Below are 17325 nucleotides of genomic sequence, written 5' to 3'. Positions count from 1 at the left end.
CTGGGAACATTTCTGTGGCCTTTGAGATAATAACATTTTCCAAGCTTGTAAATATGGATGGTGAATAATGAGTCTGAGCAAGGAGTGTTTATCAAAGTCCATCAGATAAGAGCCACACGAAATTAACTTGTTTTTGCTTCAGTCCTAGATGCAGATAGGGCAACTATTAAGGACGCTTTTGTTAAAATGATTCTGAAAATACATTGGAAGTTTAGCCATAAGCCAATGAAAAATTGGACGTCCGTCGTGATTCATGTTTTTCATTCTTTGAGAAAGTGTATATTCTGGTTTTAATGGGAGGAGATGCTAAGCTACTTAGTTACCAGGACAGAAGCCTTTCTTGGTATACCCTTTTAAAAGGTTTTAATTCTAGGTGTGCCTGGGTGGCTCAGTTGGTTAGGCATCTGACTTCGGCTCAGGTCATGATCTCACAGTTCATGGGTTCAAGCCCGGTGTTGGACTCTGCTGACAGCTCTGAGCTCAGAGCCTGGAGCCTGCCTTGGGGTTCTGTGTCTCCCTCTCTCTCTCTCTCTCTCTGCCCCTCCCCCACTTGCATTTTCTCTCTCTCAAAAATAAATAAAAACAAAAACATTTTAACGCTTTTAATTCTGAAATGATTTTAGATTTACAGAAGAGTTGCAAAGATAATATAGAGGGTTTCCAGGAACCTTTCACCCAACTTCCCCTAATGTTAACATCTAATGTAACCATGATACATTTGTCAAAATCTTAGAGTACTTTTAATAACATTTTGGACCTAATCTCATGAAAAGGAAGATACGTGAGCTCTGACAGCAATAGAAGAAGGTAAAGTATATTAAGAACAAGAATTTTTTAATTTTTAAATTATTTAGCTCACCAGAAATTTTAGCTGAGAAAAGAAACAGAAGGCATAACCTTAAGCGTAAGTGACACCGTATTATCCTCGTTGTCTAAAGTGGCTTGGGGGCGTTTCTATGGCCTTGGGGTTGGCGTTCCAGATGCCCAAGTAGGACCACAGACCTCCAAACTGTAGGTCCCCAGGCTAGCGAGATAACCTTTGAAAACCATGTCTAAGAAAGGATACCAGGGGTTATAATCTCAGTGTTAGTCTGTGAATCAAATTGCAGCCGGTTCTTGTTCCTTTGGCATCCCAATAGATACTCTCTCATACTCCCTAGTCTGGCTTTTACTTCCTGACTCAGCGGCAGCCTGTTCTCCCATGAAAAGCCTGCATCCTGCGTACCCCCTCACTGTGATATATGATGTGTACCGTGAGCTGCCGTTCACTGATCAAAGCCTTGTTGGACCTCCCCTCTCTGAGGTTCCCTGACCTCCCACCATCTCCCTGTCCTGTGTACGCATCCTGCACAAACTTCTATCGTTGCAAATAATTAAACTTTCATTACCGTAATTACTTGCTTGTCTGCGCATTTTCCTCACCGAATTTGAAAACTTTTCAAGAAATAAGCATGTCTTTATCTCCATTTCCTTAGGAATAGCCTCATTCCATGAAATATAATAGGCACTCAACAAATGAATACATATGAAGCTCATTTCAACTCTTACGCTCCTAATTATGGATAAGCTAACTTCTTCCTTAAATTTTCACGCTTCGTCTGGAATGAAGACATTCCAAGTAGAAATCCTCAAGTTAATGTTTCTCAGTGTGTGGGTTGTAGACTACCCTGGTGAGGATCATTTGGGAAATGGTTAAAAGACCATAACACAGACTTATCAGATCTGAATCTCTGGGGAATGCACCCTAGAGCTATTCTTTTTAATAAGATTTTCAGATGCTTTTGATGTGCACTGAAGTTTGAGAACCCCTACCTTGGAGGAGGAGTTTCATTAATCCATCAACTGGGTTTTTTCCATCCCTTTCCAACCGTAGAGGTTTTGAAGTGAATATGATCAATCATATGACAGTGAGTTAAATGAAATAACAGCCCATTAGTATCAGGGAAGAGGAGACTTCTGGTTGGTTTAGTGTAATAGATACTATGACTTAGCTCCAAGTTGGATTCTGAGATACATGCCAGATAGGACAAAAGAACAAAGTAAAAATAAAGTACAGCATTCTCACTACAAGAAGGGAAACAAAAGGCCAATTTCTCAGGAGAGACCATTTTCCCCCCCATGTGCTGAATTTTTAAAGCAATTTCTCACTTAGGATTGACCTTGAAGCAGTGAGTGATGGAATGATCGATATTTTCAACAAGATTTTTTTGGTAAACGGCTATTTCTGTAGTGAGTAAAATAGGCAGTAGCTTAAGATGCACGCTTAGGTTGCTTTGACTTTCCTGTTGAGTAGACTATGTTTTTTGTACAGGCTGACTCTAACCAGCCCCTTTCCAGTTTGCCAGTAAGGGCGTGTCTTCACACAGCTTCTTAGAGAAGCTTTCTCCCATCACTTGTCACAGTGGGGCCAAACCAAAGTTATAATCTCTAACAAGTACCAAGCATGCAGGTATAAAGCATTGCTGATTGAGGGTAGATTTATGTTCTTTGGAAACAAGAGGAGCAGTTGGTAATGTTGACATTCTATTTGTGAAATATGAGAAGGCTAACCAGTAATATTCTCTGGGTAGAATGTAAACCATGTAAACAACAGGCAACAATACCAACAACAGCCAGTATTTATCAAAGAGTTACCATGCAGACACGGTATATATGCTCTCTTAGTCTACTTGTAAGAACTCTACAGTCTAACTAATGGTGCCCCCATTTCACAAATGAGGACGTAGACTTGCAAAGGTCGAGGAAATTGTCACGTAACTAGCAAGAGGCAGAGTCAGGATTAGCACCCAGATCTGTCTGATACTGAAGCATGTGGGTACTCCCGCATGCTGGTCTGTGAAACATAAACATAGAGAAAGGAAAAACTCAAGAATGGGGCAGTGGAAGATATCCTGGCCTGGGAACCAAGACGTGCAGGCTCCTTACTAACTTGGGAAAAAGTACTGATTATCTAGTCTCAAGTTTCCTGATCTGCAGAATGAGGGACTGGATTATGACTTCAGGTTTAAAATCTATGATTACTCTTCTGATGGAACCAAAATAAATAAAAATTGCTTCTATTTAAAGAAAGATGTAAGGTTTTGTTTTGTTTCGGTTTTTTTTTTTTTTTTGCCATTGAATTTGATTGCTTCTACCTCAAAGATAAATATGCCACATAGAGTAAAAAGCTGTAACTATCTCCACAAGTGTTTTTAAATCAATGCTTCCATTGTGCAAAAGTTACATTAGTCCTAGAACTAACACTGAAAACTAGGATCTGAGTGACTGCTCTGTGTGATCTAAATACAACATATAAGGTACAGAGTATTACTGACCTCATTTTACAGGTGGGGAAACTGAGGCACAAAGAGACTAAGTAACCTTCCTGACATTACACAGGCGGTGAGTGGTAGAGCAAGGATCTGAACCAGGATCTGAACTCTGGAGTTTACTCCAGACTCTGGAGCCCATGCAGCTTTCTTGAGAATCTAGAGCCCATGTTATCAGCCAGAACATTGAAGTTCACTCTAAAAATCATGCTTGACTAGTTTATCATTCCTGGAGATAAATATACTAATTACAATTTGAAAGTCATATATTTGATTTCTGAAGGAAATAACTGAAGGTAACGTTATTTGAATTTCGTATTGCCGTGGAAGTTCTAATAGCTTTCCGTTATATCTTTTCATGATTTGAAACTGTTACATTTTGAAATTAAGGCCAGTGAAGGCATGGCCTTCTCTCTTTGTCTCGCACAGTGTGAGATGAGTCTGTGTTGGATGAATTAATGCATTAAAGGGAAAGAACTTTTCCTTTTTTGTGTATGTATGCTTGAACTTGTGTCTCTCGTTTTAATACCTAAAAAGTGAAAATCAAAGCTTACTCTAATTAGAGTATAAATAATTAGAGTATGCACAGTAGCTTTTCATTTCAAATAATATGATATCCACATTATATTAAACAATTTGATCAACTTAAACAATTTAAGACAAATCTTTGAGTCACATGTTTTTTCCTTCACGCCTGCAGTTAAAAAGGGCCACCTTGTTCTTTAACTTGACATATTATCTGTTCAGTGCTATGATCATTATAGAACCTCTTCTTTCCTTAGAGAATTTCACTGGCAACTCTTCAACTAAAAGACCACTTTACCAGTGTTTCTTGAAAGCACCCAAGAGCTTTTGAGATGGGAATACAACATAATAGTCCCTCAAGTGGAAATCAGTGGGTAGAACTGTTCTTTTAGAGCATGCACCTTACTAACCATGCAGATTTAATTTTCCCCACGGTCACCCGCAGGGATAGCAAAGGTTTATGCCTTTTTCTTTGGCTCAGTGTTTAGACACACAATGTACTCATGACAGCAAATCAAACCTGTTAGTGGCATCAAGCAAGTAGAACTGATGCCGGGAACAGGGCCACCGCAAATTTTATTAAAATTGCAATCACTGAGAACACAGCACACACGTTGGGATTTAAATACCTCTCTCTGTGGCATTTGTCATATTAAGAGCTGCAGCATAAACAAAGGAAAAAGCAAATCAAATGGTGTGTAAACATTACATGATCGCTTCCACTTTTCCAGGTGCAGTAAGGAAATCTGATGTCTAGGAAAGAAGGCAGACAGAAGTCTAACATTTTGGAAAATCTTGCTGATCTCTTACAGGTACGTCTATTGATATTTGCCTCTGGGGCGTCGCATATGTGTGTGTGTGCGCACGTATATGTGTGTAGGTGTGTATATGCATATATACAGATGTGTGTGTATGTATATATGTATATATATATACATATATATATATAATGTATGTATATAATAATTTGTTTTTATCTTTTGGGATTCTACTGTTGTCTGATATACTGCATATGTCTGCAAATAATCTTTCAAAAAAAAAAAAGCCTTTGAAAGACCAAATCAGCCCTAACGATAAAGCCTTAGGCTGCAGGGAAGCAGACTGACAGCCCTCAAGGGCCCTGACAAGTGATGGAGATTCATTCACCAAGGCCACTTACATTGGCCAGTTGGCTCACCCTCCCTCCTCACTCCCTAAAATGCCTCTCTCCAGTGCTGAGACAGGGTTCTGCTTTCTGAGGCTCCATGCACACGAGGTCTTGTTAAACCTTTGGGAAGCCTGCACTAACCCTCTCCCTCAGAGGGTTCTGTTCTTGGTCTTGGTCTGTTTCTCGAGCTCTCATTTGCAGTTGTGGACTGGTGCTAAGCCACCTTTTCCCACTGGCGATTGCGGACGGGTAACCCTCCCTTGCTTCCAGCTCCTCTTCTGCCCAGTATTTTCCTTCATGGCTTAAACCTCCAGGGATAAACAAGGTAATAGTAGAAAATACAACTGACAGGGAATCCAATACATCCCAACATACATCTATTTTAAATCGAGCCGCGAACATTCTACACTCAACCAGTTTCCCTATGCAAAGCAGAACTTGTCTGAATGTGAAATTCACAGAATGTAATAAAATCCACACTCAGCTCCAAATAAGTAAATCATTTCAAAATAGTTAAGTCAAAGAATGTAAGGGAAATACAAGAAAATGAGATATTTGTACAATTTTAAGTGGATCTCCTCCAGTGATTAGAAACATCGTAACAGCGACCTCTCTGCTCTAGCTAAAAAAACAACCAGAATTACATTATCATATTAAAAGTGTTTAATTTCTGTGGTATAGTGTTTATTAAACGCGGTTTTTTGAAGGGAGAGTATCCTTCTGGTTGAAAACAGGAAAGTAAAAATCAGCGTCTTCCACTTCAGAGGTCATCTGAAGCCTCCATGATGCAGCCTTTCCTTGAAAATCCCAGCCGTACCATCCAAATCATCCTATTCATTGCCACATCCCTATGCCACTGTGAGTCTATCTTCCTGGCCTTTAGGGTACTCGGGAGAAAACTGTTTCAGTGAAGATACAGGAGAGAAACAGTATGGATCATTCTTTGGATACATACATACCTAAAGTAGAACATGGAACAGGTTAGACTGCCTCTTGACTTAGAAAATAATTCCTTCGACTTAGAAAATAATTCCTTCTATAGGGCACTGAGAAATCACTTTGTCTCTGTCTCCAGCGTAACAAAACTAATATGCAGCAAATATAATTGTGGTTGGTGGGGAGACTACATGGAACCCTGCCACTGAAAATGATGCTTTCACCTCTGTGAGGAGCTGGTTGAAAGAAATGATCTCAAGCAGAAAGAATATTACTAGTTAACCATGAGGAAATCTTTACGAGCCAATACAATTGACTTATTTCTGTTTTATCATTAAATATTCTCATATTTGGAGACAGCTAAGGAAAGATCTCAGCTTCACGGCAGAAACCGCAAACCAAATGTGATTGCCTTTAAGACCAATAAGATAAAGCTCAATTTCAGAGATATTAAAATGCACAACAAAGAAAATAAATACTGGCCAACGATGATTGTAAGAAACCGAGATTCACCCCAGATACGATAAATATTTACAATGAACATCTTAGAATCCGTGAAATATGATGCGGAGATTTCTCTGGCCCTCATAACCTGTCCTAACGGCCACTGTCACAGAGGTACATGAGACAGGGGTTAAGCCTTTCTAAGAAAGAGCCTCCACAGCTGCGAGATTGACAACTCTTTGCTACATTTCAAGTGCCGACGGAATTTGGGAAACCACAGGTACTTCCCACCGATCTTAAAGCAGTATATCTGGATTGTTCTCACCTAGCGTAGTCCTTCACTTTTCCATGGGACCTTACCTTTGTTTATTTTATGAGTCAGTTAACACCCAAACGTTTGTAGGAAATACTCACTGAGAAATCAGAACCCAAGTTGGATTTTATTGTTGGATCCACCAAGCACTAAGGGATCGTAAATTCCGGGTCTGCTCATAGTAAGAAAGAAGAATCAGTGGGGTGGCGGGGAGGGAGAATCCACCAGCAGGTGCTATTCTCTCAACCCCTTCTCTTCCCCTTCCGTCCAGGTGGCTCCCTTACTTCCTCTTGCAGGTCTCAAACTTACTGTCTTTATGGATGGATTCCTTCCCCAAGGAAATGGCATGCTTCGTGTTCTGTTCATCAGGACCTCCCCCTCAACCCCAGAGCCTCAGCCAATAGCCAAGTGTTGTGAATATCTAATAAACATAGGAATCAAAAACAAAGTTTGAATCTAGAACTTTTGTTCTAGAACAGAATGGAGCAAGAGAACTGCAAAAGTAGTATATAAAATCATGAGCAGAAAGGTTGATGCCATTTTTATCAAAATAGTATGATGTTTTGAGGAAATCATCTCTTCAAGAGCATAAGTACATGTATGGATTCTTCCTAATTATGAAGGTCTCTTTGTTAAAATCCAAAAAGTATAGCACTGTATAAAGTATATGATAGATGTTAACCTCCTATGTAATTCTACATGCAGAGATGATGGCTATTAACAGCTTGGTTATCCACTCTAATGTAGAATATATAAAACAAACTGTTCTGTAACTTTTTCACTTATGAACACATTAGTATTTCTAATGAGTTAGTATTTCTAAGGACAACAGTACCTTGCACATAATAAGCACTATATAGGTACTTAATAAATAATAAAAAACAGCAAATAATTATATAGTATTTGCTGTGTGCCTGTATTAATTCATGTAATCATTGCAACAACCTAAGAGGTAGGTGCTAGGCTTTTTACCCCTCTTTTAGAGGCAAGAAAACTGAAGGTCAGAGATGGAATACAGACCCAAGTTACATGCATGGTGGTAATTGTAGAAGTTAATGTGTATAGATCAATCTCATTCTTCTTAATGGCTGCATGGGACTTTGTCACATATTTTATCAGTCTTCTATTGATGCAAATTTAAATTGCTTAAATATTTTTGCTATTATAAAAAACTTTGTGATAAACTTGAACATACACTTGTGCAAATAATTGCTTTAGATAAATTATCCGAAGTTAAATTATTGAGACGAATGTATACATATTTTAAAGTTTGATTTTTATTAGAAGCAAACAAAAAGATCTCCACTAGATGATACCAAATAATGGTTGCCTCACACCCTCTTTATTGCTTTCATCCTAATTGTCTTTTATAAGTAATCTGGTTTTTTGCTTCAATAGTTTAAGATCACCTCTTTTTGTTTGATGTTTATTATGATGCATCTGGGGGTGAAACTATTTACATACGTGTTCTTTGTTTTTACTGATTGGGACTCCATGTGCTTCTTGTACTTGAAGGTTTAGGTCTTTCATTAATTTTGGCAATATCTCGGTCATTATGCTTTTGGGTATAGCCTCTCTTATATGTTCTCTTTTCTCTCTTTCTGTAATGCATATCCCTAATTCTTTCTTTAATTCTGTTTTATCTTTTCCATTTCTCTGCACTGAATTCCAAGTTCTGAAGAGATGACTTCTAATGTGTACATTATCTCCTTATCTCTAGCATACTGTTACTCATCCACTGAATGTCAGTTATAATCCTATTTTTTCATTTGTTAAAATTGTGTAATTCTGCTTTTTTTCTTCTAATGTCTTTTTCGTTCTTTTTTCTCCTTTTGTGTCTTAATTCGTTTAAACATATTTAATTTTGAGTCTCTATTGTATTGTGTTAGCTAAATTTCCTGGGGTTTTGATCCCTTTGTAGATTACACCCGCTGACTATCACTTAAGGCAGTTTGTTTTCAGTGGGTGCTATAATTTTGCCTTGTGAACTCCTCCTCAGTATGGCTTTATTATGAAAATCCTATGTAACCTGGGTCAGGTATTTTTTTAAGCTTTTTGGTTATTAACTTTTTTTGGCCTGGAATCAATTTTTATGTTAATTTCTCTAGCTGCGGAACCCCAGTCTCTGCTGGCAGTATGAATTCAATATCAGACCTATGTGAGATATAGTCCTGAACACTGAATACAGATTGATTCATTTAAAAATGTTGTGGTTTGGGGGCCCTGGGTGGTTCAGCTGGTTGAGTGGCCGACTTTGGCTCAGGTCATGATCTCATGGTCCGTGAGTTCGAGCCCTGCGTCGGGCTCTGTGTTGGCAGCTCAGAGCCTGGAGCCTGCTTTGGATTCTGTGTCTCCCTCTCTCTCTGCTCCTCCCCTGCTTGTGCTCTGTCTCTCTCTCTCTGTCTCAAAAATAAATAAACGTTTTTTAAAAAATGTGGTGGTTTTCTCCCTCACACCTGCAGTGCAGAGACAGACAAGCCTCTTCATTGTCTTTCTGTCATCAAATAGAATTTTTCTGATCCATCTTTTTACTTGTGTGATTCTAACCTTTATGAAGGTTCCCAGTGCTAACCTCCACTTTCCAGGGGCCCAAGACCTTGTCTCCTGTTCCTTTAAGAGTCTTAAAATCAATATTCTAAGTTATAGATATGGGCATCTGTGTCATTACCTCCAGGACGATGCAGAACCAGCTCATGAGCTTAATGCTGTTTTTTTTTCTATTCCTATTCATTCCTGGCCTTTGGACATTTAATTTTATTCTTGTGGATTGTATGACTAACCCAGCATTTCTGGGTGTTCATAGTAGGAAGATGTTTATGTTATCCTGTCTGTCATATTGCTGGCGCTATAAGTGTCTAATGCTAGATTTGTATTTTTGGTACATAAAGATAATTCGTTGCTGTAACCATTCTCTTGCAATAATTCCCAAATCCTTTGCCCTATTGTCCTCCCTGGCAAACTCCACAATGGTATCTTGCCTTTGGATGTGCCATTCTCCTTTTTCTGAACTTCTGCTTTTTCTGCCACTCCACATTCACAGTCCCATTCTTTGCTAAAACTTTCATGTTACCTAGGAGTCCTAGTTCCCCTTGTGAGTCATCTCTCTCATACCCCACAGCTATTTTAAAATCTTTCCACTCTCCTCAGCCCTCTACCCCCCTTTACAGAAGTATTTTCAGAAGATAAACTTACTTTCTACTTCCTACAGGAAATAGAAACCAACAGAGCTTTCTCATATTCCATCCACCAAACTCATTAACTCGTTTATACTGGAATACACCCCTTTCTCCTTCCTATTACAAGGAAGGAAGTTCCTTCTTCCTAAGTGTGGTGATCATATAATTTATTATTGAAGCCTAGATACTTTTGAAAGTAAAAGGAGGACTATTAATAATTATGCCAGGACAACAGGTGTGAACCAGAACTGTCCTGGGCAAACTGGGACAAGTGGTCACCCTCTGTCTACGGTTTATCACTCTACTTGTCCCCTGAATGTGCTGTTTTTGCCTTCTCAAGCACCACATTCCCTTGAATATTCCACCTCTCTCCTTTATGTTCAAATGTCCTTTTCTCAGAGGCTCTTCTCATTCATATTTTAACATTTTCAGTATTTTTTAATATTTTAATCTTTTTAAAAAAGAAAGCTTGTGGGGCGCCTGGGTGGCTCAGTTGGTTAAGCGCCGACTTTGGCTCAGGTCATGATCTCACGGTCCGTGAGTTCGAGACCCGCATCGAGCTCTGTGCTCACAGCTCAGAGGCTTGAGCCCAGTTCAGATTCTGTGTCTCCCTCTCTCTCTGCTCCTTCCCCACTTGTGCTCTGTCTCTCTCTCTGTCTCTCAAAAATAAGTAAACATTAAAAAAATTTTTTAAAGAGAAATCTTGCCAAGCAACATTACCTGTAAACCATATATACCTCTAGTTCCTGCTCACCTTTTTGCCTTTTCTCTTTTCTCTGCCAAGTTCAGTGAAAAATTTGTTGACCCCCACTGTCTCTTTTTTTCAGTTCCCATTCTCCATCATTTACAGAATTTTGGCTTTTTCTCTCGCCCCTGTTCTGACTCTGCTCTTGGCAACGTCACATGTGGTTATCTGTTCTCTGATAGAACAGACGGTATTCAGCATTAATCAATCTCTTAGACACGTCTGTGAGTTAGTTGTCCTCTCTTTTCCTCGGTTTCGTAGAATGGCACAATGATAGGACCTTCCTCACCGACTGTTAGTGAGGATTAAATAAAGCGATCCACGTAAGCATCTAGCATTTTAAAATGTTAGCCTTCCCGGGGCGCCTGGGTGGCTCAGTCGGTTGAGCGTCCGACTTCACCTCAGGTCACGATCTCGCGGTCTGTGAGTTCGAGCCCCGTGTCGGGCTCTGGGCTGATGGCTCAGAGCCTGGAGCCTGCTTCTGATTCTGTGTCTCCCTCTCTCTCTGCCCCTCCCCCGTTCATGCTCTGTCTCTCCCTGTCTCAAAAATAAATAAACGTTTAAAAAAATAATAAAAAAAAAAATAAGATGTTAGCCTTCCCGTTGCTCACCTTTTGGAAAGACGTCCATGTTCGGCTGTGCATGAGTGAGATGGTTTCATTAGTAAATTTGTATGTCACTGTTTGAACCTTTTAAGATAGGACAGAAATGTGGAATTTCTTCATGTTGCCAGCCCAGACATCCAGCAGACTGAGAATGGCAATCTGGAAAGGGAGCTTTACTTTTGGGTTGAAGGGTGTTTGATGTTTGTTACAGCAGCTAAGATTTAGTGAGCATGCTCCACCAAGCCCATGATTGGTATGCTCCTCATTAGAAGCTGGCAGCATTGAGTGACATCGTGGACTTCTCATTTTAATTTGGTCGAGCGAATTTTCAGAGGTACTGACACAGTACATAACGAATGTTCATCTGCCTCACCGGCTATGGCCCGGCTTTATCTTCACTTCTACTATTGCCTCGCTAGTAGGCATTTACAGACACTTTTGGGGTTGGGCCAGTTACGTTTCAGTTGGTTTTTCACCTGTTCTGAATTGTAGGTTAAATTGGCCTTTCCTTTAAGTAGATCACGTCTGCATTATATCTTGTGGAAATGCCGGAACTGTTTCTTGAAGTGGAAGCCAACCTTTCGAGCTTCAAGAGAAGCTACACAGATTTGTTACAATTTTTATGTTCTAATAGTAATAATTATAATTGATGCCATTTATTGAATGCTTATTATGTACCAGCAACCGTGCTACGCATGCCACAAATTTTCACATATATTAGCTGCTTTAATAGGGACTCAAATGGAATAAAAATAGATATGTGCTAAAACGATCATCTTACTGTTAGAGTGACTTTAAATGATATTATGAGCTCTCAATACTAGCAAGTTTAATAGAAACCTCTCTGTCTATTAACTGTTAAGGCGATGAGCATGACCACTTAAATGTTAAGAAGAAAGAAGATAGTATTTAGTTTTACTGATAGGTGTGATGCAAAATTAAGTGACAAGGCAAGGCCAAACTGTGTAACTGACTCCGACTAATTGTGATTGTGTTAATTTTCCCTAGGTCACTGCTAAAGCAAACAATTTCAATATCTATGAAGACAGGGACCTAAACTATCAGAATTCTATGTTATAACACAAAGGGCTTATATTTAATGTCTTAAAGAGGAAAATCTTTATGATATTATATACAAATGGATAACATTCATTCTGTATCATTCCACATACAGTTCAAGGAAATACTGAATCCAGGCAGATAGTCAATGTGTCTGAATGTAGGTATGTTTATTTTTCACTGAATAAGTCACATCAACTGGTTATAGCATACTGAGCTTTAAATACCATTGCTAATGCAGAAGACACTAAATTATAGCAACTATGCCGAGAATACATCTTTTTTACGTCTGACAGTCACTGTTCCTATCATCCTCATTCTTTTCAATGAGAAGTTAATAGAAATTCTATGAGCAATTGATGCAATGACATAATAAACATGTCACCTCAACTGGAAGCAAATGTGGGAAATAAGATTATTAATGCTATGAGAGAATGGCCTAGCTAGGAAATAAAAATAGTCTAAAAGCTAATAGAAAAGTGTATGATGGAGAAGGAAGAGACGTGAGCTTAAATGAGTAGGAAGAAATCAAAGTAAGCCATGGGGAGCTCTCAGAGTCTCTCCCCATTGAGCTATAATTTGGGCTAGTGTGTGACAGTCCAAACACTTTATCAATCACATTAGAGAAAAGCAGAAAAATAGGTGATGATCCTTACAGTCAACATTCACTGAGTGTTTATAAAAGGCCAGGCACTCTGCTAGATACCGTCAACACCTTATCTCACTGACAACTCCTAACGACCCCACTTTACAGATGAGAAAAGTAGGAGGGGTTCTGTAGCATAGACCAGGAGGAGCTGGGGAGAGTTTTGTATTTGTTTTGTTTACCTAGCACAGGCATGCTGGTAGTTTCTATTTGTAAGCAAAATGTGATGCAGTTTTAGTGGGTAGATCACCGAGCCCTATCTGCATTATGATTTCTCAGTGAAGATCTTGCCAACCAGCTGCTGAATTGGTTGACTTTAAAAGAACATTTTAAAAAGTTGAAACTAGTTTGACAAGGGAACTTCATAGGGCTAGGAACATTTTTAGTCAGACATTTGGAGTCAGTATTGTGTTCTTTTTCAACCCTTTGTGATAGAATACAATCTGAAGTTACTTATTTTCTTTAGATGTTTTAAAAAGTCATGTCTCTGGGCTGAAAGAGATAAAGGGAGGCTTTTCAAATTCATAAGCAAGGGAGAATTGTCCAAGCCAGACCGAAGTTCTGAACTGGTGTTCTACTGTTTTAGTATCTTAGTGAATTTAGTCTGGTTTTGTTAAAAATTACCAGTGACTGTGGGCAGTAGATGGGATATGACCTATGATACTGGTGAACACTTCGTTCTCTTTTCAGTTTTTCTTTCCATAGTTTTGAACTTATGGTGTCGTATGAGGAACAGTGGATGGGACTGGTCTACCCACATCTCTGCCTTTGCAAGCTAACAGTCCAGCCGTCAGAGTAGAATGGGCGGGTCCCTCGAACAGCACCAGAATGGGAAGGAATGCAACTCCTTACCCTCAACTTCCAGCTTCACCAATTTGGAATATGCCGTCCCGAGGCTGTTTTTTGCCACACACCGATAATGTCCTGCATCTTCCTTTTGCACATTATGAATCCTTAAACTCCCAGATTCAAGAACTGCAATGCGGGAATTCTCCTGCCAGGGATAGGGACATGAATTTTAAAACATCCATGGCTTTATCAAGGATACATGTGCCTTATTTCATCAGGTCATTATCATCGCTGCTAGCATCAAAAGCATCATTTGAACATTTGGCATTTATTTTGTATAACATACTGTATTAAATGAGACAGTATAAGATTACCTAAACGAAGCTTAACAATGGTTCTATAATATATAGTTTATTTTCACTGTCTTTCATCATATGAGGACAGTAGGCTTACTTGATTTCTTAAAAGTTACACCCAAGTCTCTTTGATTCAAAACACTCTATGTGGTATCTTTAGGAAAATATACGTTTTTTGAAAGTTGGGAAATTCTACAAATAATGAAAAAAAGATGGTCTTGGAAGTTAAAATACCACATTTACCTTTGGGGACTCTAAATTCAGTCTCATACGAAAATTCCTACTTTTTTTATTGTAGGAAACCCACTGATATTTATAAGAAAAGGAAAGTCAGAAAATTACCTAGGCTACCTTAAACAGTTTCACGTTGTCTTATGTGAAACCAAGCTAACTGATTTTATACTTCATTCCAGTTGATTGACGCATGTCAACACCTGTGTATTCTGTGTGGAATATTCTGAGCAGAGTAGGATGAAAAACCTCACTGCGTTCACAGTTAGTAGGTGACAGTAATGACACAGTGTCATGATTTCCCAGTAAACGTAGGTATGAGATTCCAAAGCAGTGCAAAACAAGCATGTAAGCACTAGGTTTTTAATCTGACTGCTCCGTGACCAAGGAATTTGTCAGGGTGTTAGTTCACTGGTCTTGAGTGTTGCTGTTCTAACTCCACTCCGGAGGTTCTCCCGTCCATTCTTCCAAACCTCCTTTCTCTCTCTCCTCCCAGAAGCTGTTTGTCGGGTCTAAAACCTGGATTTTAGTTTCACCTTTTTTGTCACCTGTGTCTCAAAGATTCAATGTTAAAACCTGCGTGAGCCAACCACCCCACCAGCCAACAAAACCCACTCCCGTTGCTTTTGCTTGGCCTCCTTTTTCATCCCTCAAAAGAACCGTTGGTTCCCGTCTCTTTTTTCCCCTAGCCACCCCCAACTGGAATGCCTTATAGTTTGTGTGTATGGGAACAGGGATATTTACGTGTGGTTGAAATGTTATCAAAGGGGAAATTTTATACTAGAAATTTGGACTCACGTAACTGAGTTTGCAAAAAATTGCCCTACTTGAAAATATGTTGTATAGACACGTTTTCGTAATAAGGACTTACCCTGAGAGCACTGTCCCCCTTAATCCATGACACTGATGGTTTGGGATTGCCCATTGTAGTACATGGTAGAACTGCTTTTAGTCCTTCTATGATTTTTACATTTATGGGAGGACGAGTTATTTTCGGTTCTAAAGGGAAATAAAAATTCAAAATTAAAGATGCAATATGGCTGCATTAAGCTTTCTCTTTTCTATTTAGTTTTAAATATCCACTCTAAGAATAATTGATTACATTATAGAATTTATCAAATGCTGAGGGGTTTTTAGCGGGTAACGACAGAAATCATTTTTCAAAGTTTAGGTTATGTCTGTTTTATTAATATCTTATTTGCAAAACACAAACTCATGAAACATATTAGGAGTTTGAGGTCATAGTATTCTTCACTTTAAAAGATAGTTAATAAAAAGTTGACTAAGTATACTGTCACCATAACAATTCGACGTTATTTAATTCATACCAACAGACGTGGAAACATTTGAAGAGACATTTTTGATCTATTTTTCATGTCATTCTCAGTTATGACCTACTTTCCCTTTAGTTTCATCTTACTTTGACCTTTAAATTTCGTGATTAAAAATTAGGTACATTTATCCTCTAGAAAGTAAAGCAGATGTTATTTATATTAGTAATTGGAGAAGTTCTGTCATAGAATTTAGGGTAACTGTAGTCTGCAAGGCAAACTTTTGTAAGTTACTGTGCTGTGAAAAACTCTTAAATTAATTCTTTCAGAAGAAATAGATTATGCCAGCCTCTGTTTATTCTCCAGTAGTAAGATTTCAGAAGTTATTAAATCTAATGTGTAGAAGAATTTACAAAATCAGGATGCCTGTTCTTTTACTACTTGAAGGATTCATATAGAATGAAAACTACATTTATTTCCTTACTAGTCTCGTGTTACAGTTATAAAACAGAGGACTGTCTTTGCAGGAGAGACTACTGAGAAATGGATGCATTCTATTTCTTTTAGGTCATGTGCTGTAATCAGTGTGCTACTTTGACAGAAGAGCATGGAATAAGGACTTTTTTCCTTCTACTTTAATTGTGCCTGTGGGGGTTGATGGGAGTTGGAAGTGATATTTGCAAAGACTTCATGGTCTATTGATGTCTAATCTAGGCATTTAGTGCCATTTCGAATTGGTATGATCTTGCATTGTGACAAACAAAATACAAGACAGGCTTTAAGCATGTTATAGGAAAATATCAATGTTGTCACTTTGCCTGCTATTTAAAGCACACAACTCTCCTAATCAACAACAGTGAACCCCTACATTTAGATGATGGTGAGGCACCTCAATTGTGAGTCGGGTTGTCACACAGCTGCTGGCAAAAGCTTGGCTTAAAAGTTGATATTCCTATGACATAGTCAAAGAGAGTGTTTTCCATTCCTTCCACTGGTTTCCTTTTAGATCCCTATGGCAAATGTCTTAAGCAGATAACCTCTGCTTAAAGCAGTTAACTCCTATCTTCTCAGTGAAATAGATATCTTGGTCATCTGTTGGGTGAGAAGTGAGAAGAACCCTTTTGGGAAGTTGAACATAAAGTGCACTGGGAATGGGGTGAGCACTGATGTTGAGTCATGGATTCCCCACTGTAAGGGAACACTCTTCAGGTGAAACCGTGAGCACTGACTAATATGAGCTGGTCATCTGGCTAAAGCGGGATGCTGGAACTTCATGCTGTGCCAGCATGGAACCATTTTCTGATGGGTGACAAGGAATTTGGGAGAGGGAGCTCCTGGGAGTGATCCTTGGATAGCTGGAGTAGTGATGGGAGTGGGGGTCTTAGGCATCTCAGGAAGAAGCTCTGTACCAAGTGGTGTGGGAGCATTCTAAAATGGTAGCACCTGGGATGGCCACACCACCGTATACCCACATGACTGGGTGAGCTTTCCTAAAGAAGAAAAAAAAGAGGAGATTTGGGATAGAGCCGAAGTAAAGAACATTTAGTGCCAGAGAGAATATGAGAAACTCTCTAAGGAAATGTAGCAATGAAATACTTAAATGTGCTCTGTCTTTAGAATGAAGCCTTCATTATGTTGCAAAGGGGAACATTCCAGTTTCCTCACTTGATTTCCTCAAGTAAGGAATGCCTTCTTATGGGCATATCCCTACCCACTTACAGAAGAACCCCCAGACCAGCTTCCCCACAATGTCCCACTAGCCCTACTACATTCC

At 39.1% G+C, this 17325-nt stretch overlaps 1 protein-coding gene across 1 annotated transcript in view; it reads right to left on the bottom strand.

Annotated features, from left to right (window-relative positions):
* MUSK (muscle associated receptor tyrosine kinase) overlaps positions 1-17325 on the bottom strand; it is a 90910-nt gene that overhangs the window by 54729 nt on the left and 18856 nt on the right. Inside the window, exons 4-5 of the mRNA XM_030294311.1 lie at positions 15152-15279; positions 13757-13898 (exon numbers count right to left, since the gene is read on the bottom strand). Of these exons, the coding sequence (XP_030150171.1) occupies positions 13757-13898; positions 15152-15279 (270 nt within the window). The remainder of the gene's footprint in view (positions 1-13756; positions 13899-15151; positions 15280-17325) is intronic.

Source organism: Lynx canadensis, chromosome D4, assembly GCF_007474595.2.
Source record: "Lynx canadensis isolate LIC74 chromosome D4, mLynCan4.pri.v2, whole genome shotgun sequence".
Lineage (NCBI taxonomy): Eukaryota > Metazoa > Chordata > Mammalia > Carnivora > Felidae > Lynx > Lynx canadensis.
Note: the sequence above shows the minus strand (reverse complement) of the source record. Positions and strands in the feature narration are given on the sequence as shown.